Source organism: Orcinus orca, chromosome X (genome assembly GCF_937001465.1).
Source record: "Orcinus orca chromosome X, mOrcOrc1.1, whole genome shotgun sequence".
Taxonomy (NCBI): domain Eukaryota; kingdom Metazoa; phylum Chordata; class Mammalia; order Artiodactyla; family Delphinidae; genus Orcinus; species Orcinus orca.
The window spans coordinates 98575004-98602307 of NC_064580.1; the positions used below are offsets into that span (position 1 = coordinate 98575004).

A 27304-nucleotide genomic window follows, 5' to 3' on the forward strand; every position below is an offset into this window, starting at 1 on the left:
GAACATCAACATATACACACACTCTGATGACTAAAGGACATTGAGACCAATAATACAGAACTAAGTCCAGTGTCACAGAGGCCATCCTTCATTATGTCTGATTTTCATCCTCCCTTCTATCACCCAGAACTCCAAACACTTATGGTGTCACAAATGTCACAACTGAAGTGTACTTTCTTTGCTCCTCTCCTTCATACAACTAAGTTATATGTTACTCCATGAGCCTTCAGTGATTTCCATTTGATCTTATTTAGCCTTGCCCAGGAGCCCACGGCTCCAAGTAAGAGTTCCCTCTGAAGCAATTTGGTAACACTACCCTGGTATTAGCAAGTTGCCTGTGTCCACTGCCAAGAAGCTGTGGTCCACTGGTAGATATTAAAAGAATTGAAGAGTAAAAAAAAAAAAACCATGCCTAGAAACTTGCTACCAAGGGAACGGAGTTCATTCTCTTAAGGAGGCTAAAGAAAAATACACAAGACTTTCAATTTGGGAATTTCAAAAGCCAAAATCATAGGAAAAACTGAGAAAATCAAGCTTTGAGAAGTAGCTCCACCTCTATCGGGGGTGGGGAACATAATTTCTTATACTGAGTGGAGCAATACCTACTTCAAAGAAAATATGCTGCCATAAATATGGGAAAAGTCATCCTTAGATGAAATGCCCTTCAAATAAGTCAACAGAACACTCTGGAAGATTCCTGGGTAGATATGTATTTTATCTGAATTCCTATCAATACTCTCAATGCACACATAATTCATACCCTCAGATCTTCTATCACATTTATAATCCATTATAACAATTGTATGAGTTTTACCTATACCAACAAAATCCTACTGTTTGAGGATTATTTTGGATTAGACATATAAATGTCTATGCCTAGGACATCTTCCTCTAATATTGGCAAAGAAGGAGACTAGTTATGGTGCCGTGTGGATAGGTGTGATAACAGAAAATGATGTATCTCTAAAACCAAAGAGACAAATCAAATAAATGGCAAGAGATCTAGAAATAAGAGAAAATATGAACCATGAAGAATAATGGTGGAAATGAGGTGAAACAATATGAATTTAGTTTTGGAGAATTGAGAGGAGTGGCAAAATGACTCTGGAAAATGCACCGCCACTAAGAGATTTCACTGCAACGTCTAAATGTCTGCACCAGACATTGCAGTTGAGAAAAGGTTAACACTTGGGTCCTTTTTTCCCCTGAATCTCTGTGGCTGTCAATCTAGCCTAAAGCCAAAGAACAAGGCTCACTGGCTCTTTCTGCCAGCCCTCCCACATTCCGCTCTATCCCTTCCTATGCACTCTGCTCAGTAAGCAGCCCACCCGCAGCATCTTCCCTCTTTGATCTTGCCAGGGCCTTTTTCCCACCATCCCTGAAACAATTACCCAAGCAGTGGCTCGGCTCTGGATCATCATAAGACAGCAGCCAGCCAGAAGCCTGGGCTGCCTTGAGCCTTGTGAGTGGATATGCCAGGCATCTGTCAAAACTCTCCAGTGAGGTCAAATTAGTGGGGGGCAGAGGGAGGTCTCTTTGAATGGGAGAATACCATGGTTGCTGTAGGACACAGAATTCTTTTGACTTGGAGTTTAATGAACCTCCACTTCAACAGGACCTACGTGTCCCGAAAGATAAGGGCAGGGAAGGAAAGGCACCATTTACGCCAGCCAGCTTCCTGCTGCATAAGCTGTAGATTGGTGGCAAGACCTGGATTATAGTGAATCACGAAAAAACAGATCTGCTCTTTAGAGTGCTATCCCCTTCTCAGCAAGATACCGTATCCCTCGAGGTCAGCAGAGCAGGGTCTGTGAGAGAATCTGTGCTGAACTTGGAAGAGGAAGGAAGTTGTGATTGCAGGAGAAAGTTCTCTGTAAGCCTGAGGCACCATTTCTGTATAGAGCTTAGAGCACAGTGAATGTTGAGTGTCATGGGCAAAAGACTTAATAGGATTAGAAAGATGGAATGGATTTTAGGAAAAGTATCTAAATGAGGACCTTGTAAAGAGAAAGACATAAATATATGCAAGCGTCTTCAGACCATTAAAGTAGTCATAACCGTTCCCTAACCATCTTTTTTTGTTTATTGAGATATAAATGACTTGTAACATTACATGAGTTACGGGTGTACAACATAATGAGTCAATATATGTGTCAACCTGACCATCTCGATGCAATGCAAAATAGTTAAACCTGAGTGGCCTTGCACTTAGTAGGCTAAGAATATACTCCCTAGAATAAAGGCTTAATTTGGAAAAGTTCCCCTAATTCTCATTTGCTAAGTAGACTAGAGAGGTTTTCCCTAGAAGAACTTCTAAGGAAAATGCATGGTGCCATTTGTAAGCCATAACTAAATTATCTGTTTCTATGAGACATAGGCAGGCATCTGACATATCCCTCTGCCTTCCAACATGACCTGACTTGAGCCATCTCCAACAGATAGAGGGATATATTTTCTATTTGTGAATACTCTTATTGATTTAGAAATGCTCACTAATTTTGTGAAGGAATCACAATGAAGAAACCTTACCAGATTAGTTCCAGGGCTACCTACTCACCTTAAATACCTCCTAAACGTTCTGTACTTAAAAATTTTACCCCAGGAAAAATGAGACCTAGTGGGGGTTGAGTCACAGCAAAAAAGCAAAACTTCAGTTATCAATTCCTGTCTTTGAAGATAAGGGAAAGGAATGTTTTCCTTTGAATATTATGGAGGAGATAGGACAAATACCACCCAGGAGCAGACTCAGCTATGATAGGCTACTAAAATGAAAAGGAAAATAGGAATCTGTGGATTTTCCCTGAGATGTGGTTTAAAGCCCCTATATGTGCTAGAGGTGATCTGGCTTGAGAGTCTGGAAGGCATTACATGGCCTCTGCCTCTGATTCCACTGGGTAGAAGCTTGCTCTCCCCATCAAAGGTTCCGCCTCCTTTAGCAACAGCAACTCAGAATTTCCCAACGACTAGACTCCATGCAAAAGAACAGGTTGGATGAGGACTAAAAAATTAACAATAATTGATGAGTTCATGTGAGATATCTCTGACCACTAGATGCCATCATTCAATCCTAGCCCAATATTTAGAGCTTCTTCCTTAAATTGTAAATCTACATATTTTGGAGCAGGGCCTTGGAAAATAACTAAAAATCTCTGGAACAAATTCCCAGAAAAGCCTCAGAAGTCTGAAGTCAGAAATATATGTCAGGCAACTGTTTTCAGTGAGGGCTGCCCGGTGGGAACTACAGATTAAGATCCTCTCCATACAAGTATACTATTTCCATGATTAACAACCAGTTACCACTGAGCCCTCAGACACTGCAAACCAAGATGGTTGCAGAATCTTTGTTTCCATTTATCTCCAACTGGAGGGGCACCCTTCCAGGAGGGGCAGTGGGGCTGTTTATATACCCCAATCTCAAAGCAGTCCAGACAAGCTTCTCATAGTCTGTTGAAAAACAGGGGTCCAATGGGTAAAGCAATTTCTTTTCAAATTAAAAGATGCAGAGGTTACTAAATCTGAACAGGCGCCCACATTTTCTTTTTGGGAGTGGAACCAAAGGATGATTCAGACGGGGAGACAGGCAGCAGGGTCTAGGGAATGAAGAGTCATGAGATTCCAGTTTTATTCCTGGCTCTGCCCAAGACTTGCCATGTGACCACCAGCAAACTACTCAGCGGGTCTCTCAGTTTTCCCTTCTCTAAAAGAATACAGTCTTATCCCTGTCCTGTAACTTACTCTGTCATTTCCTTGCAAAAAGGGAAAAGAAGGGAATATATGAGGTATGGCGAAGGGCTGGCTAAAGGGTGTGCTAAGCTCTTAAGACCTGGACACCAAGCATGTACAAGTATCCCTCATTTTCAATAAAGCAACTTGGCAGTATTTCTGATCTAGACAACTGAGGAAGCAGAACATCAGCCTGACTTTATACAACCTGAAGTTTAACAATTAAGCAATTCAGGTTAAAGGACATCATAGGTTAGATGGCATCACCTACTAGAAAAGCATGAGTCCACAATATAGCTCCAACAAGTGTGTTAACACCCACAAAAGAAATCAAAGGATATCTGTAAGTCGGGAGATCTTTAAGAACTAGACATTCTTACTAAGGGAGAGGAAGCAGGCAATGAATGAAAGTAGGAAAGACTCCTCACCTGCAATAGCCAGAATGCTCAAGGTTTGGTCACTAAACACTTTTTTGTAATCTCAAGTTTATAAAGAGTTCAGCTTCTTATAATGGAGGCTATTTTTTTCTTTTAAAACAATTCCAATTTTAGAATAGATAAGTCAGTGACATGTGAAATTTTCTTTACCAAGTTACATTTTAGCATCATTTTTTTGCTGGAATATACCCATTCCCTGAAGTGCAAAACATCTAAGACCTAGTAGTCCTCCAATACAATGACAACTGACATCCAAGATTAATGAATGACAGGCCAGCAGCAAAGTTCCCTCTATTTCATATAAACACAGCTTAGTGTTGCAATTGAGTAACATCTACATTGAGGGTAATCAGATACATATTAATCAGATGCTTAGTAGTTTGGGGGCCCTTGCATTTGTCAAGGAAAGGCTCCGTCCTTGCACACAAATAACTGAGAACTTCACCCTACCACATACCTACATTCCAGAACCTAGCCAGTAAGAGCCAGGGCAGAGCTCTTGGCCTACCATAAACTGTAAATGGTCCTTGGATCCCATCCTGTGCCAGGCACCCCAAGATTGCTTCTATTCAAAAATCAATCTGCAAAATAAATCCAACAAGAGGCATAGCCCTCAAGATTCATTTTTTTGCCTGAGAGGACCAACTTCCCACTGAGCATGGGGAGACAAGGACCATTCTGATTTCAACATCCTTGGAGTACCTTAAAATATCCGGAATATATATATATATATATGTGTGTGTGTGTGTGTGTGTATACATACACACACGTGTACATATACATATGTAAGTGTATATATATATATATATATATATAAAATCTGTCATAGGCTTAATTTAAGGCAGGGCTAGGTACACAGTCAGAACTTAGGGAAGGCGGGTGGTTAGCTTATTATATGAATGAGCAAATGAAAATTTATCCTTGACCTTGGTGACTTTCTAATCTGGAGCAAAAAGAAGGAACTTGAAGAGAAGAAAAAACAAATCAAAGTCTACTCACATCAGCACAGTTATAACTAGAAGTAGCAGATGGTACCTTCCTGTTGGGGGATGATGCAGCTGCCAGTTCGCCAAAGTGGGGGGCCCCCAGTGCCCTTGGTTCCCCAGCTCTTCTACCCTCAGGCTCATATGCTACCCGAGGAAACTACACATACCTCTTCCTCCAGCTTTACCACCTTGGCCTGGGCGTTGCTCAGGGCCTGGTCTCGGATTTCAATGTGTCGCCTTTGGTCCTCGTTGGTAGAACGGGCAGTGGCCAGCTCCGCTTCCAGTTTCTCCTTCTCCCGTTGGCTCTCCTTATCTATCAGGACATGAAATATCAATACTGCCATTCCAGAGCTAGCTCAAAACCTTACCTGGGCAAAACTGACAATAATCCCCATTACTAGACGCTCTAGTGTTCTCACACACAGCCACAAGAACCAGGACACCAAGACCTGGACTCTTATCACTGGCTCTACCACTAACTTGCTGTATAAATTCAGAAGTCACTTAACAGTGGTGGTTGTGCAGAAGCAGTGAGAAAGTAGATGTAAAAAGTGTTGTGGAAGGTATTATACAGAGAAGAATATACACACATACACATACACACACACATATGTCAGAAGAACAGGTAGGCTTGTCTCCTCAATTTTATTTCTCAGTCTTGTCTTGGCCAATGAGCAATTGAGCCTCCACAAATTTTCCCCATTGTTTCCTCATGACAGTATATTAAATTGATATAAAAATGGTATTTCATAAAATGCATAAAACCGCAAATCCCACCCTTTACACTCACTAACATGATTTTCTAACTGAGGTCAATCCATGATCACATTGTAGCTACAGATGACCATGACACATGTAGTTATGCCTCATGCCTTTCTAGGTCCCTCTCCTTTTAACTAGGACAGACCTCATACCAGAAACTCAAATGAGAGGTTTTGATTCTCATTGGGAGGTAGAGTGCCCTTCCTCCTCTCAAGACATTGATATATAAGTTTGTAGGAAAGACTTTAATAGGACAGCCTCACCTTCCTTCCCACTCTGACTTTACATATCTATTCAGATGTACCTTGGGAAGAAATAAACATTTGTTGAATACTTATTGCATACCGAGTATTGTAATAAATTAATCCTCAGAACAACCATACACGGCAGGTGTTGTATTATTCTCTTCTCCATCGTGCATATGAGAAAACAGAGCCTCTGAGGGCTTGAGTAACTTGTACCAGGTCCCACAATTGGAGAGTAAGTAGTGGAGCCCACACTTAAGGCCAGGTTGTTCTAAGCTTTTTGTACTGTACCACACGGCCTTCTCCTAGGATTGCATTGGTCTGGCCTCTTTAGGGGGCCTTTTCAAGAGGGCTTTCTTGGCTCCTGACATACTTCCAACCCTGTGGCGCCCTGTTGACGCCCAAAGGCAAAAGAAATTAAAGTCATGTCCTCTTCCCTGCCTACTAGGTAGAGTCCACTTTTCCCTTCTAGAACCATTTGACAGTCTTTCACCCTGCTGTGAATACAATTTGACCTACTAAATTACCACATTTTATAAACCAGCAGCAGAACTCCTAGGACACCTGAAATACCATCTCCATGCAGGGAGAAGTGTGAAGTAGCAGATCCAGGGCCAAGAATCCATACATTTTCTGTTTTGTTTTATGCTGGGAGGCTGCCACCCTCTCCACCAGTGAAGTAGCTTCCAAGGTAACTGTGACACTGCAAAAGCAACTTCACAACAATTTACACTAAACACTGATGACACCAGAAAAACTACATTCCTTTCTCTAAGACATACTGACAGAGGAACAGGAGGCTCAGGGAAATGAGGAAGAAAAAAAAAGCCCTAGTTCTAAAGCCAAAGCACAAGAGAACAACCCAGGAAGGGAGGGAGATATTGTTAAGTGAAGATCAAACAACTTGTAAAAGCTGACTGGAAGCCGCATGGAATGACTTGAAAGGGTCATGTGGAGGCCCAGCAAAGATGGGGCCTGACAAGTCCCCACCAAACGCCCTCCAGCTGGGAACCACACTGGTGGAGGCTAGGGGTAGGGGATACCAACTATGGGCATCTGCCGGAGTCAGGGTAGATCATCTGTTTTCCCCGAAATTCACTCTCCCTATGGACTCAATCCACTGTGTAGTTTTTATTGCTGGTTTTACTGTGGTAATTGGAAAGAATGAGGCATTGTCTAGCTGGGTGGAGTCCATTAGGGACCCGATAAAGAAGAAGATTAATTCATTGTCAGGGTCCTAGGAGTATTTCCAGACAAAGGAAACACTATTAGGAGGAAGACATAGCTCTGCCCTCCCCCACACCCTCCAACTCCACACCAGAGTCACTAGTTGAGGCCTTAGCAGTGGTCTCCCTCCAGCTACCCTTGCAATCCCCCAGCATGGAATGATATGATACAATACAGGGTGTTTAAGGGAGCCCCAGGTACAAGTTGGGTATTCTAAGCACTAATCATTAATCCTGCATGTTAATCCCATCTCTTCCAGAGCCAACACATGCAGCCTTCAATGATAAATCCCTTCAATATTAAGGGACCCCAAGTTTATCAAGGTCCTTTCCAGCTAGCATGACAAAAAGCAGGGATTCCAAGGGGCTTCTCTGTTTCAATACAGAAGGAGTTATGTTGATGTGACTAGATGTTGCAGCAAGCAGCCTTCTTGGCCGGAAGGAAAAGAACACAATCTCCCAACTTCATGCTTGAACAGGAAAAAGAATCCTTAGATGACATTCACTCTGCCCTGGCTGTTCTAGAAGGCTAAATAGAACTGTGTAACCTTTTCATACACCTCACTCCCACCCACATATTAATACCTGCAGCTGAAGCTTTCAGACTTACTTTTTGCAAAGAGCTGAGAGATGGTTTTTCTGGTATCTTCTGACCCCTCATATTCCTTCTCTGCAAGCTGCTTGTTGGCCGTCTCTAGACGCTCTGTGGAATTTGGAGACAATCAACAGGGCCCTAAGGACAAACTTCCAAGCACATGCTATTTGCCCTCTAAACAGTGATCTTGGGCAAAACAAGCCTGTCTCTTCTTGTTACACAAGAAGGGGTGACACAGATATAGGTTTGCAAATGTGGATCTCAAAACCATACTAGACCATAACGGGGAAGGAGGAGGTGAGTACTTTAATACTTTCACTCCTCACTGACAAAACCTTAGTGCAGATTTCTAAATTCCAACCAAGGAATCCATCCCTGAATATATGATAGATTTCATTCACCAGGAAAAAAAATCATCAAAGTTATTACAAAATCTTTAAACCTGGAAAGGAAGAGAGGTAACACAGACTATGGGCACAGGCCAAGTGGGTCCAGGAGACCCAGGAGGGATACTGTCTGATTCACACATCAGTTCATCCCACTTTGATTAAGAAAGCTTAGGACCAGACACTATTGTAGTCACAAAAACCTAGCCTGGTCTATGCTCTGCAATTTGCTGACTATCCTAGTGGGCTGGACAAGACCTAGAAGCCTCGCCATGTGCTCCTTAGCTTAGCCCTTCCCTTCACCATCCTTTTTTTTAAATTGAAGTATAGTTGATTTACAATGTTATGTTAATTTCTGCTGCACAGCAAAGTGATTCAGTTATACATATTTATATATACATTCTTTTTTTATATTCTTTTCCATTATGGTTTATCACAGGATACTGAATATACTTCTCTATGCTATACAGTAGGACCTCGTTGTTTACAGTAGGACCTTATTGTTCCCTTCACCATCTTGACTGATGCTTCAGAAGTGATTCCCTCACCTCTCAGATCCCTGTTGAAGTCATGCATCCTTCGAATCTCGCCCTCAAGCTTGTTTCTCATGGCTTTCTCCAGGGCCTCTCTTTTGGAGGATGACTTCACAAGGTTCTCATATGCCTCTGAGACACGCTGGATTTCTGTCTCCACCTGAACAACAACAAAATGAAAGATAGTGATGATGACAGGAAGTTGATGGGGAAGACGATCTGAAAACATATATGTAAATCCTTAATGACAACTTCTCCCAGGGCTTTACAGATGGCCAGGAGGCAAGCATAACACAGTCAGATGAGAAAAGTTTCCTGGAAGAATTTCTAAGTTCAACTTTGAGCTCAGTAATTAACTCACCAGGTCACGAGATTTCCTCAGGTTAAAAACAAATACATGTTTCTGCCTTCAGAGAAGGTGGTAGGAGAGGATAAATTTCATAAGTATAGTTATAAATGATTTTCCTTTCCAAATAAGAATTTCTTAATTTTGAAAATATTAATAATAATGTATATAGTTATTGCAGAGCGTTCAAAGGGCTTTCATATGTTTATTTCAATCCGGGATGATATTGGCCTACACAAGGGTACCTCTCCCCATTTTAGCAGAGAGAAGACTTCAACGGCCTTTTCTAGAGCAAGTCAGTGGCAGAGGTGAACCCTAAAACCCCGAAGCCTCAGCCTCATGTAGTTAGTTCAGTTCAATTTAACAAACATTTACCAGGGGCCAAGTATTACAAGAACTCTTTAAAGCACTGTAGGGTGTGTAGATATGAATGAGGACATTATAACTGCCCTCAAGAAGCTTTCAGTCTAATCAAGTAAAAGAATATAGGGAAAGATACATTATTAAGAAAAGTAGGAGTAAAGTTATAAAGTGTAGGGGAGGAAGAGGTTATTCCTGCTTGGGGGTGAAGTGAGAGGAGAAGAATTTCAGGGAGGAGGTGGCATTTAGAGTCGGATCCTGAAAGCTGGGTCAGATTTCAATGAGCAGAGGTGAGGGGAAGGGTATTCTATTCTGAGTGAGCGAATGCATTCCCAGAATGACCAGTAGTCTCGTTTGGCTGGACACTGTGGGGTACACAGGGGGAAGCTGGTGAGATCTGGCTGCAAAGACAGATTGGAGTCAGATCATAAAAGGGCTTTAATGCCAGGCATTTGGACTTTATCCCGTAGTCAGTGGGAAACCAGAACAGATTTTTTAACAGAAACTCACGATCAGAGTTGTTAACAGAAACTCATGATCAGAGTTGTGTTTTATGACACCCCAGCAAATCTTGTAAAAGGGAAACACACACACACACACACACACACAAAACCTCAAAGAGAAAGGGTCCTGCCCTGAATCAGCCCAAATCTGGAAGAAAATAAGAAATTAGACTCCAGAGTCTTTCTGGAACCAGTAGAGTTTCATTGCACATATCACAACCACAGAGATATTTGCATATGATTTGTATAAGATAAGTAAACCTCATGGCCTATTAAGCAATTTTCAAATAAAATTTGACTCCTGCAACCATTCTGCATTCCTTCTCAGCTTTCCACTATCCTCCTTAACAAAGCTCAGGCTACTTTATGGGGAGAAATATCAGGCCCCCCGTGGGAGACTCGGAGAAAGGTGGGGTTACCAAACAACTTAGATTCCACCTGTCCCAGCTCCAAAATGATGCCTGAGGCAGGACTGCCTGCAAACGAATGAGGATTACACCACAGAAAAGAGCAGACTTGAGAGTGTTTTTCTCCTTGCAGATGGCACCAAGATAGCAGCACAGAAGGTGGAAACTGGTGAATGGCATTTAGAGACAAGATCTGCAAGGCCTGAGCCTGATAAAGCTTTTGCATGAAATTCAAGTGCTCAGTAGAGAAAATACACATTTCCATTTGAAAGAGCAGGCTTGGTATTGGTCTGCTCTGGGCAGCCTTTAGGGTACAAGGGTTTCCAGTGCCCCACAGAATGCCACACCTGGAAGGCAGTCCCCATTTTTTGTTTGTTTGTTTGTTTATGGTTTTTTATTGAATTATATTTGATGTACAATATTATGTTACAGGTGTACAATATAGTGATTCCCAATTTTTAAAGGTTATACTCCATTTATAGTTACTATAAAATATTGGCTATATTCCCTGTGGTGTACAATATATCCTTGTAGCTTTTAAAAAATATTATTTATTTTATTTATTTTTGGCTGCTTTGGGTCTTCGTTGCTATGCGCGGCCTTCTCTAGTTGTGGCAAGCAGGGGCTACTCTTCTTTGCAGTGTGTGGGCTTCTCACTGCGGTGGCTTCTCTTGTTGCAGAGCATGGGCTCTAGGCACGCAGGTTCAGTAGCTGTGGCTTGTGGGCTCTAGAGCACAGGCTCAGTAGTTGTGGTGTGTGGGCTTAGTTGCTCCGTGGCATGTGGGATCTTCCCGGATCAGGGCTCAAACCCGTGTCCCCTGCGGTGGCAGGCGATTCTTAACCGCTGCGCCACCAGGGAAGCCCTGTACCTTATTTTACACACAATAGTTTGTACTTCCTAATCCCCTATCTCTATCTCTCTGCTCCCCCTTCCCCTCTCCCCACTCTTAACCCTAGTTTGTTCTCTATATCTTTGAGTCTGCTTCTTTTTTGTTATATTCACTAGTTTGTTTTGTTTTTTAGATTCCACATATAAGTGATAATGTACAGTATTTGTCTTTCTCTGTCTGACTGATTTCACTAAGCATAATGCCCTCCAAGTCCATCCATGTTGCTGCAAATGGCAAAGTTTCATTCTTTTTTATGGCTGAGTAGTATTCCAGTGTGTGTGTGTGTATGTGTGTGTGTGTGTGTGTGTGTGTGTGTGTGTATACATACCACATCTTCTTTATCCATTCATCTGTTGATGGACAGTTAGGTGGCCTCCATATCTTGGCCATTGTAAACAATTTTGCTATGAACATTGGGATGCATGTATCTTTTTGAATTCGTGTTTTTGTTTCTTGCGGATATATACCCAGGAGCGAAGTTGCTGGGTCACATGGTAGTTCTAGTTTTAGTTTTTTGAGAAACCTCCATACTGTTTTCCATAGTAGCGACACTAATTTACATTCCCACCAATAGTGTACAAGGGTTCCCTTTTCTCCTCATCCTCGTGGAAGGCTGTCCCTTTACTCAAGCTGTTCAGAGGACTCTTTCAAGATGTTGTACCGATCCTTTCCCTACCCTCTTTGTAGATACTGTTCCCTCCAAAAGGGCAAGTTGTACATCTGTCAACAGGACCTTCCAGGAAAAGAAGTCACAGAAGGGCGTATCCATTGGTTTGGTCTGCGGGCAGGGGAGAGGGAGGATGGTGGTGGGTTTCTAGACTTATTCTGTCTACTTATTCCCCTCATGAGCCTCGGGCCTTCTTTTTTCTAGCACCAGCTGATATCTACCTTATTCTCCCCACTTTCTTTGTCCTCTTCTCCCCAACCTGTGCCTCTAATGCACTGCAGCACTGGGTCGGCCTTCACTTCTCCCAACACTCAAGCTGTCCCGATCACGCTTGGTTGAGGCATTTTTCCCCATACTGGGGAACAAAACAACAACCCAAATCCTATTCTGCTCCGCTTTCCTGCCACCCACCCTCCCCCTCAAAAAAAAATTCACCATCCTCTGGCAAAGAGAGCCTGCAGAAGATCTGGGTCCATCATCTGTTTACTGCATCAAAGATGGGGTCAGGGCCACCATGAATAGAGAGTTTAGGGAGCAGTATCAACTGTTAAACCTAATCAGCCAATAGGCCAGTCTGCTTCTAGTGTGTGAGTATGATTAATTTATTGTACCAATGTGATGGGGGGGCAGGTATGAGAGGAGGGAGAAAATGTTAAATTATGGGCAAAGCTGGGAAGAAACATTTCTTACCCAACAACCCCCATCCAGACTTGGGAACACTGGGTAGGTGGTAAGCATTTTTTGCTACATAAAAATACTTAGCTGATAGTAAGCCCTCCTCTTCATTAGGACCCAGATCTGGTGTTTACATATTGTCAGCTTCATTCAGGCCCCTGAAATTTCCACTCCTGGGTGTCTTCTAAGGACAGAGTCGCTGAACAATACCAGGCAACATTCCTTCCCTCCTCCACCTTCACCCTCACCTCCCTGAACAGTCTGCATTGTCAGGAGATCAAACCACAGGAGCTCCACAATGACAAAAGCTGTAAAGAGGCTGCCAAAGGCATAACCCCATTCACCAACAGTCACTGGAAGCCAAGAGGTAAGGTTCCTAGCTTAGGGCACTCAAGAGCTAAAGTCCCAGCCGCAGTAGACTCAGGAGGGGCCCAGGAAAGAATGTGAACTTGGGACATACACTCCTTTTGCTACTTCCTCAGCCTAGGGCTGTCACCTGTCACCCAGCTGTGGTGCTAAGCCCCTCCTGCCCCCCACACACACCAGAGAAAGAGAGCAGATGTTGAATTTGATCTGCAGGGAAGGACCAAAGCAAGAAGAGGGAAAAGGAAAGGGTGTTGAAAAAGGGTTACTGTGAGAACTGCCACTCGGAAAAGTACTCTAAGCCCATTCCAGAACAAGGCAGGGCAGGATCTAACTTCAGTGGTGAGATTTTTCTGGGAACTATGGGTTTATATTTAACATTCAAAATCAGTATTTGGGAAAATATAATCAAAAGGAAAAGTCTTTATGCTGGCAGGTCCTTCACCTACACAGACCTCTCCAGTGTTCTTGACTTTCTGAAGCAGTTTCTCTGCCTTTCGTATTTCTCAAACACTCAATTAAGCTTTCTTGAAGGCTGTGGTGTCTGCGAAATGTTACTTCTGCTAGAAAGACAGGCAGAAGGCTTTTCCAAAGTTTGCTCCATCTATAACGTTGAAATATAAGAATCCTGAAGATGCGCCCATAAGTCATGCCGGGACCCACAAGTGGAGACTTTTACATCGATATTAAACCAATAAGATTTCAAAAAGACTCAAATATCCCCATAGGGGGGCCTCACCTTCTGCAGTCTCGCCACCTTCTCATAGCATCCTTCCAACTCTTGCCGCAAGTTCCGGTTCTCATCTGAGAGAATCTCAACCATCTGCTGGGCTCTGGAAACAATGGCAAAAGGGTCGGCTGGCATTGGCTGATACGAAGCAGACGACTGCTGAGCCCGAGGCATAGCTGAATAGGCTTCTCCTGGCTGCTGCTGCTGCTGCTGCTGGTGATGGTGGTGATGGTGTGGCGGCGGCGGTGGCTGCGGCTGCTGCTGACTCAGGCCAGGCTGGGGGAGACGGTAATGATCCCCCTGGTGAGCCTGGTTAGCAAGGAAATGCTGCTGCGGCCTAGGCAGGTGAGCTGAGTGGTCTCCTTGGTTTGGGACCAAGGGGTGTTGGGCAGGAGATAATCTAGTGGACGGTGGAGACTGCAGCAAGGGTAAGGAACCCCCAGATGTGAGGGAAGAAGTAGGGCTGTGAGGCTGAGAGTTCCGGGCTGACAACGGCAATGAGATGTCCTGCGCTGGCCTGGAAAACATGGAGGGTGTGCTCAGGTTAAGCTCCCTCTAAAGGCACTGGGGAGAGGGGCACAAGAAAGGGAGAAGACGAGGCTCCCAGGGCCCCCAGGCAGCTGAGAAATGAGGAGCAGGAAGGGTTAGACTACGGGGTCCTGTGAATACCTGACCGACAGAGGTGTGATCCCATGCAGGATGGAACCAGAAGATCTCCAAGGTTGCTTTATGAAAATCTAAGCGATGCATCCTTGTACACTGGTTATTCAAGGGGAAGCATTTCAAATTCGTCTTCAACTAGGTAACTGTCACCTCAGGATTTTAAACTAACCCTTTGCTGGCATTTTATATGTGGCCCAGCACACAGAAAGAGTCACAGTTAGAAAGTTCGTCCCACTTGCGCAGAAGGAAACGGCAAACCGTCATCAAAACAACCCTTCATCGTGTTATCTGCAACTTTCTCGGATAATTCATATAGTCACAAAAAATTACTTGAGGATATATAGGTACTTATTACATTAGAGACACCAAATAATTATTGTTGATTACAGTTAATAATTGAATGATGCCTTTAGCAGCAATAATCCCAAGATTTGGAGGGGGTTACAGGCAACGCTACCGTACTATTTTTGACTTAACTGAATCACAAAATGTAAGGACTGGAAAGGCCTTAAAGAAATCCTTTAGTTCAACTCTGTCATTGGACAGAGGGGGAAACTGAGGTACAGAGAGGGGAAGTGATCTGCCAAATATTACAGGGTGAGTTAGTGGCAGTTCCAGGGTAGAACCTAAGTCCCATTTTCTGGTTCTTTCCACTACTATAATGCAATGATTTCCACTGATGTTCAGATTCCCAGCCTATTGCTTATAGAAAGTTCTAGAAAGAGAACTTTGGTACGTGGTTTAATGTGACTCTTCCATTTTTGTACCTAATACTGGACTATCAGCCATTAAGGGAAACAATCAGAGTATGCAGATGGATCGCTTCTACCATCACCACGACCAGGAAGAATATGTCGGTATACACTGAAAACAAAAAAACTTGTTCACCCCCTAGCCCATGCCCAGCTACCCTCATATACTCCCACATCCTGTGGATGCCTGTCCTACAGTTGATATTTCTCAATCCGGGGAAGACAGATGGCTAAGAGCACAGGATTTGGATCCCAACAGAGTTTGGAGACCTTTCCTACTGCTTACTAGCTGTGTAACCTTGCTCAAGTTACTTCATCTGCATGAACCTATTTTGTTCCCGAGGTCACAAATGAATTACAAAAATACTGGACTCTTCTCAGTTTTGAGCTCCATAGGAATTACAAAGAGTCTCATATCTACCTCCCAATGAGAATGGTTGACCCTGTTAGTGATTTTACTTATGGGATATCCACTTAATCTTTGCACTAAATTGCATAAAATTTGTGGTGAAACTGGGACGCATCACCAGGAGCAATTAACTTTTAACAGGCATTCCAGATGCTAAAGCACACCCCTCCCACACACACTCCAGTTGTCATTACTGTTCATTTATCTCTCTCTACAAGAGATCCTCACTATGAGGGATTTTTACAGCTACAAAACCATTCCAAACACTTGCTCACAGATATCCAATAACCCAGATGTTCGCCAGAGCCCTCGAACCTGCTCAAGCCGAAGGTTGTCTCTCAGCCCCATCAATGTGTCTGGTGTACCCACATTCTTCCAATTTCACACATCTGTCACTATAAATAATTGTTGAATATTGAAGAGGGAAAAGTTTTTGTAGACAGAAGAATTTACATGGTTTTTATGATTACAACTGGAAAGTTGCTACCATACATAACCGTTATGTCGAAGAGCTCAAAGCACTCATTCAATCAAAAGCCTGGGAGCTGTTTATAAACTTATTTGGGGGAGAGTCTTTCTGCATTTTTCATGCTGTGGATCTTCAGTTTCCTCAGAGGTAAAATGGACTATGTGCTCTCCTTCCACTTCTAGTAAGAGCTATTATAATTTATATATATCCCTAGAGTTAAAGCATGATGTCCTGGGATTTGCTGGGGCTTTTGTATATCTTGCGCAGAAAAGAGGGGCTTAAATTTCATGTTCTTCAATCCAGATTTCAAATTTTAAGGGGTAAATGACCATATTAACCTTCATCCTCAGTGCCACGGTTTGGAAACCCAAGGCCCGGGAGGTGTTCTCTTTTAAAGACTGAATGCCCAGTTGTGAACTGGGCCTCCTTCCCACAGCTCCCCTGGGTCCCATCAGCAACCCAGACCTCTCTCTCAAACAGACCAGCCACTGGCCTCCCTCCTGCCCTGGCCTCCCTCCTGAAAGGCCCCTCCATGCCCTGGACAGAACATGGCCTCCCAGGGGCCTCGGGAAAGTAGAGACCACAAGGTCTCTGGGAGGAGGTCTCCAGGGTAGGATAAGCCCAGGATGGCAGTGGCCCCAGCCACGACTCTGGGCTCTGCCTAAAGATAAGTGGAGAAAAGGCAGCTGCCCCTTGGGTTCCCCAGGCTGGAAAAGGGAGCAGATTTCAGTGCACCGTGATGTTGGGAAAACCAATGCAGTCCGTCCCTGGCAGGTTTGCAAACACGAAGCAAGGTTTGGGCAGTCGCAAAAGGAGAGAAAGCCCTCCAGCCAACGAACTCCATCTGGACTCCGGCATCCGCCCACCATGAAAAAGTAGGACAGTATTAACACTCCTGTGAATTTCCCCCTGAGAGAAGGGGACTGAGGAATGATGGGAGTGGGAGCGAGCTGGGGGAATGTCAGAGGAAGCAAAACTACACTCAAGATTAAAAAATAATCAGAGTAATAGTAATAATAAAGGTGGCAGCTGGGTGAGCGGCACACTCCCCAGGTCCTTCCACTGCACAGCAGCAGGAATCTCTCCCCACTGACACATTAACCAGGAACAACAAGCCGCTTGTAGACCACACAATCACATGATCCCATGGACGCCCTGACCTGCCTCCCTGCCCCTTCCCTCCCTTCATCCTCCTCCTTCCTAAGACAACCTGGGCCCCAGGTGCTCTGCGGAAAAGGAGACCTGACATATACGCAGGACAGAGGCCAGTGACCAAAATCAGCATCTCCTCAAAGCCGGGGGAAATCCCTCCCAGAGACAGCTTGTGAGGACACAAAGGGAAAGCAAAAGCAGATCCAGTGAGCTGACACAGCAACTTCCACCCTGCCACCTCTCTGACTGGAGCCCCTGCCCTTCCCAGACACACAGCCCCCCACACACACCCCCAAAGCACACTATACACTCCTGGCCTACACGTGTGCAAGCCCGCACATGCACACTCTCACCAGAGCAGGTGCCAACAGCCTGGAACCCAATTTATTCTCCCCACAGAAACTGTGCCTTTCCCAGGCTCTGTGATGGTTACTCTCTGAATCCTGGAGAGGGCTGCAAATTCCTGATTGTTTCTCTTGCACAACCAGCTCCGCTCTGAACTACAGAGTTAGGTCACCCTTAGATTCCACTAAAAAAGGATTTCAAGAAACCTCAGATCTGGGCATGATTTCAACAATTGAAAGGAGGTGGCTGCTTTACAAACAGAAAGGATTTAATTTTTAAAAACAGTTGATAAATGTATAAACCCCGGATGCAGAAAAGGCTCAGCACTTAGAAAGACAAAGATTCAGAAAAGTTTTAATTCTTCAGATGGCTTGGCCTTGTTTCCCATCTGGAGTTCTGGGCATTCAGGATATTTATTTTTTAAGTGGGGAGGAGGGCATAGGGAAGATGAAGTAATAAAAAAGACTGTTTATAACGTTTTGTTCATTTTAACAGTAAATCTCTAGCATTTCACCGCACCTCTAAAGGCCAACAAAGGTTTTTTGAACAATTTGTTCAAAGAGCTTACTCTGAATCTTGATCTGTAATTTGTGGATTAAGAACTAAGGATTTTGTCTTCTAATCGTTTGGTGCTAGCGGCAGTTACTTGGAAAGGTACTCACAAACTGTCCTGCTAGTTGGTTCAAGGAAATAAAGGAGGAAAAATGTACCACCACCTAAAAGTGGTATTACTTACGGAAAGCAATTCAAGGACCTCCCATTGCCAGTAATTTGTCAACAGGTGCCACACCCTCACCCCAGGCTCTGCAAAAATTTTATTGCCAGAGTTTGTCTGCTGCAGACCCAAAGCTCACAAAGAGCATCTTCTGGTTAGGATTGTCTTAGGCTTGATTACTCTTTGAGCCTATCAAGCACCCTATTCCTCTCCCATAGAGGAAAAAAAAAACTGTTCCAGCAACCCTGTGTATTAAAATACCGCTCAAGAGAGGGTAATCAGCGTGGAATCTACTGCTTTGGGGAACAGAGCGAGAGAGCCACAGATTACATAGGAGGGAGGAGAAAATACAAATACCTTCCAGTTAAATATATGCAGCTAAGTTTGGTGGTTTAATCAGTATGGGGAGGGAAAAAAATCTCTCTTTGGGCTCCTTAATATTTTTTTAGGCAGATCAAAGGGCTTTTCTATCTAGCTTCAAACACTGTGGGAGTCATTTCAGATCACAAACAATGCTAGTGAATGAGTTCTGAAAATAGCTTTCCTGGGAAGGCGGGCCATGTGTTGAGCGGGGCTTGGATTCTGCTCCACACCCCAGCCAACACAATCCCCTCCCACAAGGCAATACACTTACAGCCCACTCACATACAGGAGGGAGTCCCACACACTCTTCCATGCTGCTGAAGAGAGCAAAATAAACCCCCCCAGCTTCACTGCCATGTTGCTGGTTTGGATGGGTTTCCATTAAGCTAAGCAGTCCAATGGACCAACCCCTCCCTGGGTCTTCCATTTCGTTGGGCAGATGGGAATTGGGTTCTTGCTCATTTAAACCGGAAGGGCCCCGTCCATTACCCCATTTCCTGTTTCAAGCCACTTATCAGACATTAGGCTCCTGCCCTTTGAATGCTGCACAGAGGAGGTTGAAAAAGGTTAGGAAATCAGCCTGGGTTAAGGAATTAAAAAAATCCTAAACTGGCAAAGTTAGGGGTGGAGCCCAAAGTGAATTGCCTCTGGCTAAAAAAACAGGGCCTAGAGGTGAAAAAAAATGAAATACCAGGAAATGCCAGGTGCATTCTCTTACCTTCACCCTACTCCACCCACTGACTGCCTTCTTTCTTGAGTCACCCACTATACTTCAAGCCAAGAGACTCTTTCCCAAATGAGTACGAGGGGACAGGAGGCAAAAAGTTAGGCATCAAAGAGATCACAGGCCTCGTCTAGGGGCTGCCTATGGAAAAAAGCCACCCATAACTACCTATGGTAACACGGCAGGAATACCACACATAACTGCCATCATTTTTGCCCAAGGTTGAAACCTTCCCTCTGTCCCATATGCTGAAATACTCCTGACTGGAGACATGGCCCCAACAGGAACAATGAACAGAATCATAGAATCCTAAGGTCTGGTTGATACAGCAATGAGTCAATCGGTCCCTGAATAATTCAGAAGTACATTTAGGAATTAATGAATATACAAAACAGTCGTCCTGAACTAATGGCAAGTTGTACAGAAGCCATGGGAATATTTTTCCTTCTGCATTTTATCATCTATATGATATGAGGTGAATTTGACTTAGATGTTTAAAAACGTCACCGGCAGCTAACAAACTCTCTACAGAAGAAAGATGAAGCAGTCCAGACTTCAGGAACTGCAAGGAAGTACACGGCAAGTCACATTCTGAACCTGCACATATATAGTTCTCCCAACAATATCTGGATGTTTGTTTAGTGTCTGAGAAAATCATACAAATTCTGCAGAAAGATCTGTTTGCAAAAATTAGTGAAGAGAGCTTTGTGGAGGAGAATAAATGAAAGTGATAGGATATTCCAGACTCAAGCGCAAGATAATTTACTTCCCCTCAAAGAAGGGCTTAATAACTCACAAGAAGAGGAACACTGACTCTTCCTTCAATATCTGAGGAGACCGGACAGCGAAAAGCTGCTGAAATCAAGACTTGTGCTCCTGTTCAGCCACTAGGCAGCTGGGGCCATGCTCAACCTATAAAGTCAAGGGTATGTTAATACAGGGCTAGTGACTGCTGAAGAGGCTAGAAATTCAGGTTGGCAGGAAATTTGCTAAGCCAGGGGCCAGCCATGCACTGCAGAGTTCGTTATACCAAACACCTGCCCATTCCTTCCCTTAAGATTCCCAACACACAGCAGAAGCTGGTTGGGGATGAGGTCAGGGAATGACAGAAAGGGAACTCTCTTACCTGGCTGCTCCATACTCAGGGGGATGCTGATACCTCATCAGTTGCCCCTCTGTTCTCCCTGGCTGGTTCAGACGATGCTCACTATAGAAGTGCCCTGGCTCTTGGGGCTTGCACACTACAGATTGGGGTGGCATGCCCTTGAAGGGATACTCTGGTGGGGGGCCTCGGTGTTCCATGCCCTTCAGGCTATGCTGGCTGGGAGGTGGCCCTTGGGCCTTGTAGAATTCACTGGAACTTGTGGGATTCTTGTAGAGGTCATTGGGTTGTGGTGGGGAGAGGGGAGCGCTGGTAACAGGCGGATGAGCCTTAACTCCACTGGTGGCCAGTGACATCTGCATTAGTCGTTCACTCAAGGAGCGAACATGTCCTTGCTTAAGGTCTCTGAGTCCTTCATCCTGATGCATCTTTCCAGGATTGAGCCGCTGAACTGACGGGCGTCCCTCAGTCCTCATCTTCTGGTTGGTCACTCCAGTGACATAGAAGGCAGCTCCGACACTGGCATGCTGTTGGCCCCGAAAGTACTGGGACTGGACCTTGGCTTCCTCATAGGTCGGGAGTTCTTCATTATTCTGCATTCGAGGGGAAAGCTGCTTCTCCATGATGATGTTTTCTGACTGGATTTCCTGCCCCTGGGGTTCTTGTCGAGCAGCATGAGCCACAAGCTGTTGGTGGTGGTCTTGGGGACTCAACACATCATTCTGAGGGCCTGGGTTCCCACTGCCACTGGGGAAAGGAGGGCCGTTCCCTGTGGCTTGCTGGTGTATGGCAAGCAGGTTGCGATTCTCATTAGGATTGCCATAGCGGAGCTGCTCTTGTAGCAGACGCTGCAATACTGTGGTTCCTCCACTTGGCTGTTCTTCAGAATTTCTCATCTCTATTGCTGGTGGTGCCTTGTGAAGAGAGAGAGAAATTGGGCACCTGGGCTGCCCTTGACCTGGGAAGGGGAAACAGGAAGCTTAACATCCAGGTGATGGATAAATCAGTCCTCTAAAGGGGAAGAAAATGGGTATTTGGGGGTGAGGATTCCACTGCAGAGACAAAGTAGAGAACTGAATCTAGAATTAATCAGTTAATCGTTGGTGGCTTCTGGCTCTAACATTGACATGATGAGGAACTTGGAGGCATAAGAGCCCTCTGTTTCCTCTTTTACTTTTAGCCTGGGTTAAGTATTCAATCTTGACTTAACTCCTAAAAGCACTGGGGAAACGTGAAGCAGCCAAGTAGGGTGATCAGAGAGGGCAATTTTCCTAGGTCCTTACAAAGTTCATCTCTCTGTATTCTACTGAAATGAAAAATCCAACTCTTATGGTTGTGGCAGCGGGGGAAGAACCATGAGGGAAATTACCCCATAGGCAGGATCTGTAAAGCTATTCAGCATGTGGAGGGAGCTACAAAATGCCAAATAATAACTCAAATAAATACAAAGTGAAGAGAGCTTGGCTTGCACCAGATAGAAATGATCTCTGCTTGATGCAAATCTTTTTCTCTGATCTCATAAAACTCTGAAACATATCTTTTTAAAAAAAATCCTTTTTGTATTGTCCATTTTGGATACTCCTTAGCTTAGTAAGAGAAGGGCTTGGGAGAATTGTTATTGACAAAGTTTCTCTTTCAGCCATCCAGAAATAGTCATTGAGAATTTGTTGTTGTTGTTGGGTAGGAGGAGCTTAAAGGGGAAGCCCTCTTTATTTGAAGTGTGCCACTGACAGCATTTAGAAATTGAAAAACTAAAAGGTCATCCTTCTGGAAAGGATATGATTACCATATCCCTTCCCCCACCCCAATTCTTCTTAGGGAGATAATATGGGTTGAGTGAAATGGATATCAGTAGTAAAGACAACTTAAAACTCAAATTCTAATCATGCTATGGGTTTACAGGTTAACCTAAGCAATTGATTCCTCTTTTCTTGGCTTCTGTTTTCCCACCTGAAAAGTGGTGGTAGGTGACCTCTCTCTTCTCTCTCTCTCTGCACGGCACAGTCTATGCAAATTCATTACAGGCTCATAAAATCTTTGGACAGAATCTGTCATGTTAAGTCCTGCAATTCAATACTAATATTCAGTAGTGAAACTTTCACTTCAAGGATCTTAAGTAGTGTTGGAGAATGGACATGATGTCACACAAAAAGTCACAATGAGGTCAACCTAACCAGCCTCGGGTTCCTAGATGAGAACTTTGGAGTCCTGGCTCCCAGGCCCTGACTTCTATGATTTGAAATAGTCTCCAGTCTCTCTGGAAACATGACCCCTTTTCCTTTAGTCTTGCAGGGAGTGACCCAGAAGATGCGTGTGGTAGATGGAAAAAGGTCATCCCCCCTCCTTTTGCACTTCTTGCATGATTACTGCTACCTGGTTTCTAATTGTTCTATTGAGCAGTTTCACCCCACAGTTAACCTTCCAAAGGCCCCTTTTAAATCCCATTCATCATATTTTGGGGGGAAGTCCGCACCAAGGGGCTGAGCAACCTGCCCTTAAGTCCACTTTCCCTCTCTCGCAGTGACCCTCTGGGACTCCTGTACTTAAACTGTCAGATTGCGATTTTCTATTAGGCTGACAGGTATAACATATAAATTTCTGCTGGTGCCTGAAACTGGAAAGATGACTAGAAAACTACTTCTCTTCTCTCCAAAAAATAGAAATGGGAGCATGTATGGTTCAAACAAAATCACTTAGAAACCCTTCCTGAAAGGCAGGGAAATGCAGACTCTGAAGAGCGCACCACCCCCTCCCACCCCACACCCGCCCCGCCCTGCACACACCCGGGCTCGCACTCACACACCGGCACCCACTCACACCGATGGTCCATACCTATTTCTGCTTTCTTTTAGGCTTAAAGCCTTGCTCAGGATAGGGAATTCTTGCTTATGAGCAGCTCCAGAAACCGCAACGGCAGATTCCCTCTCCCCTAACACTCAGGTTCAGGGTAAGCGCCGCCAAGAGTCCAACCACTGGTCACTCTGAAATGGTCAGGAAGGGGAGGGAGGGAGAAATAAAAACGTCGTTTCTATTTTGCCACCAATGGCCAACAGTTAACCAAACCAGTCCTTCCAAGGGGATGACTTTACCCGCCGTGTGCTTGCCTTTTATGTGAGTGGCAGAGTCCATTTCCACAAGGACAAAAAGAAACCTCACTCTCCAGCGGCTGTGTTCAGGGGTTCGTCCAGTCTCCAGGGGATAGAAATGTTCAGGATTGCTCTGCTCTAGCCTCACAGCCCCCAGGCGCAGCTGCTTCCATTCTGACTTGGAATGGTAGGTGACGACAAAAGCTATAACCACTGTCACCTTTTGGGTGCAACATTTAAACTGCTATCAGTAGCAGGAAAGGTAAGCAAGACTCACTGGCCCACATCCCAGACGGGAAGGCAGTCATCAAAAGGTAGATTTTAGACAAAAAAAGAACACTCGGTGAAGCTCCTGATTTAACTGCTACAGCCTCAGGGGGGCAGAAGAAAACCCAAGCTTCTTTTCAACCAAGTCATTAAGTGCTTCTTGCATCCTGGCTATTCCACACATTTTCCAGCCTTGTGCTAAACACAATGAGGGTTACAAAGGACGCACAACACATAGTTCCTGCCCTCACAGAGCTTACAATCTGATCAATGGCCCATCCATTCTTACTGGAGTAGCAAAAGTGATTGCCCTTCTCCACACATAGCAGCAACTCTTCTCCAAGAAGATGCCTCAACTTGCTTTCTCAGCACTTCCACTGCCCCAGTATCTCCACAAAAGGAAACTACTGGACTCACATTATAGAGACTAGATGCAAACGCCCACCAGATATGGATCTGACATAGTCCTCATTTCGAATTACTCCTTTGACCCTCAGAAAAGCCCTGCAGGTCCAACCAAAATGGTTATGAAACTGAAGGGTTTGTGTTTAGGTGAGAGGCACATGTTCTACATTCCTATTTTCTTCCCTGGCCTAGCCATGACTCACTCATATCACTTAAAGGAAAGCCTTTAATCCACACCAGGGACACCATTTGAGGAGCAAAGCAATGCAAAGGAAGCACACAAGCATCCCTGTATTTTGGGAGCATGTCCAAAACATCCAAGTTAAAAAAAAAAATCCACAAAACCACACAGTGATTAATTTAACATTATTTCCTTGCAATGTTGCCAAAAATAAAATGAACAGATATACAGTGAACAAACATGGAAATTTGTCTTTCCATCTTGTTTCGGTCCAACGTATAATCACAAGCAAAAGCAAAATCACCTCCAATATGCAAGGTAATTATTTTTGGGTGTCTCCCCCAATTTCAGAACAGAGGAACAACTTCTAATTGGAATCAAAGCTGGGCTATTAACAGAGCTATGGTAAATAACCGCTGTGCTTCTATTGTCCAATTTTGAACAAAACAGTTGTCTTTTTTTTTTCTTCAACTGAAACACGCAGAAAACAGCCCAAGGCTTTTAAACTTGAGCCCCTGGTGAGAAACCACTACAATTCTTTTCCAGTACTATTTAGATTCTTCATGCTGATTTTGACTGGCTTGCTCCTGGCACCCAGCTCCTCACCAAGAAAACTTTACATATCCAAAATCTTACTCTCTTCCTTTATTTTGTCCCCTCTCCTCCATATCCTTTTCAAAACCCAAACCACTTTATGTCAACCGGACACAGATTGTCCCTCCCCACCACCCCGCCCCCTGGCCTTTTTTGTTTCTGTTTAAAAGAGGAAAAGAAATCCGTCTAAGAAAAAAGCTTTGCTGATTCCTCCCCAGTTTACTGATTTTTTTTCCTTAAAGAACTTATGTTCATCTACATGATAAGAGTCACATAAGAAGGGGAACACTACTCCATTTATTTATTAGAGAAAGGAAAGGAAAAGATTCCTTGTCTCATGCGCAAGAATTAAAATAGTTATGAACTCTGCAACCTTTAATCTGCCCACAGCTTTAATCATGCCACTGCCAGGGGTCTGACATCATCTTCAATCAATAAAATAACCTTGTTTCCCCTGGACAAACAGACTGTCCCTGAGGATACTTGATAGGGGAAGAAAGGATATCCATGGTTCTCTCTTTAAAAATGCAATTGGAATCTATATATTCAACTCTTTTGTAACAACAACAGGGCAGCGAGGCCAAGCTAAATTCTTACTCCATTTGCAGTCATCGGCCACTCCCAGTATACCTGAGGGGCCGAGCCAAAATGAAACACATTAGCGAGAGCCCAGATATTTCCCAAGCCAAGACCCAGAAAATCAACATTACAAGGTGGGCAGGGCAGACCGAATTCCTACCCTTCAATTAATTTTGAAATCTGCCTATAAGATCTTCTTTCTATCCCTTCTACCTCCTCCTCCTATTCTGCCCCCACCCCTCACTCCACCAACCAGGATAAAGAATCTAAGTCTAGGAAACCTGTTTCTCTGCTAAATCTTGGTCAACTTGTTTCATACCATTTTACTTCCAGCTAAATGGAAAGAAGCCAGTTCAAAGTTTTCCCTATACCTACGTGCACGTATTTGTGCATAAAACACACACACAGCCTCTACCCACCCACACACACCCACACACACCCACACTCACACACAACCTCCCACACAAAGATGCAAAACAGCCCACTGAATTCTCTCATGTCCTCTCATGTTGGTCCATATTGTGGCCTGAAGTGTCCTAGAGAACTGCTTTCCCAAGAGTCTTGCAATGCAAGATACTAATTGCTTCCTTTGGGAGGTAAGAAACAATGGTCCCTTTGCAGGTTATCCCTAAACTTTCACTGGGTAATGGGCAGGCAGTATAAATACCATGGTTAAAAGCCTGGGTCTAGAGTCACACTGCCCAAGTCCGAATCCTGGATCTATGACTTACTGACTTCATACATGTCTCTTGATCTCCCTAAGTCTCAATTTCATCATCTGCAAAATAGGGCTAACGGTGCTCATACCTCAAAGGGTTGTTATAAAGATTAAGGGAAGTAATCTATGTAAAGTGCTAAGCTCAGAGCCTGGTACATAGTAAAGGCTCAATAAATATTATCTATGAATATTATTTTTTCAAAGGGGTCTTTTTCTAGAAGGGTACAGCAATTTTATGAAGTAAGGGTTTTTTCTTTTAAATCCTTTATTTGCAGCTCAGTCTTTTGTGCAGATGTCCTTAGATAAGTGAAGGCTAGAAGTAGAAAGACTCTCGGGAGACCATCTAGTGCTTCAACCCTCTCTTTCTATAGATGAAGCTGCTAGAGCTTAAAAGTGGTCAGAGCCAGGACCAGAGTGCAGGTTTTATTACTTCTAGGGTAATAGCACTTCCACTACAATATATTATCTAGCATATTAGCTCGTACATAGAAGATGCTTAATAAATATTAATTAAATTGAATTGACTCTGGTTTTAACAGATTATAAACCTGGCTTAATGCTACCTTCAATTTTCCAATTCCATTGTAAGTAAAGTGTTAAAGGCAGGAGGGAAAATTCAAAAATGTAAGAGGAAGGCGTTTAGCCAGAAGTATGGCAGAAGGACCCTGCAAAATCTCTCCTCTCTAGGCTACGATATGCAGGTAGGTTGGAAAGCAAAAGGAATCTCCACTGATCAATGTTTCCAGGACCCTGTTCTAGGTCTTGTCAACATCATACCAACTTGGCACTTGTTGTTATTTAAGTTCAGCGCTAGCTTAAGAACAGGCTTTGAGTTGGCCCCACCTCTTTGCTCCTATCTCTACTTCTATCTAGATTAGGTTGGAAAATTATTTTAAGAACCACAGTAAGTCCTTGGCATTTCCAAATCTTGGACCAGTGTCAGTTA

The 27304-nt window shown here is 43.9% G+C and overlaps 1 protein-coding gene across 4 annotated transcripts in view; it reads right to left on the bottom strand.

Moving 5' to 3' along the window:
• AMOT (angiomotin) overlaps window positions 1-27304 on the bottom strand; it is a 60486-nt gene that overhangs the window by 21836 nt on the left and 11346 nt on the right. For 2 of the 4 annotated variants that reach the window (XM_033413335.2, XM_033413336.2), the window contains exons 3-8: window positions 23361-23509; window positions 20553-21486; window positions 13844-14351; window positions 8909-9053; window positions 7990-8082; window positions 5314-5459 (exon numbers count right to left, since the gene is read on the bottom strand). In XM_033413335.2, coding sequence (XP_033269226.1) covers window positions 5314-5459; window positions 7990-8082; window positions 8909-9053; window positions 13844-14351; window positions 20553-21424 — 1764 coding nt within the window. In that variant the 5' untranslated portion in view covers window positions 21425-21486; window positions 23361-23509. The remainder of the gene's footprint in view (window positions 1-5313; window positions 5460-7989; window positions 8083-8908; window positions 9054-13843; window positions 14352-20552; window positions 21487-23360; window positions 23510-27304) is intronic. The other 2 variants (XM_033413337.2, XM_049704487.1) reach the window with 1 other exon arrangement.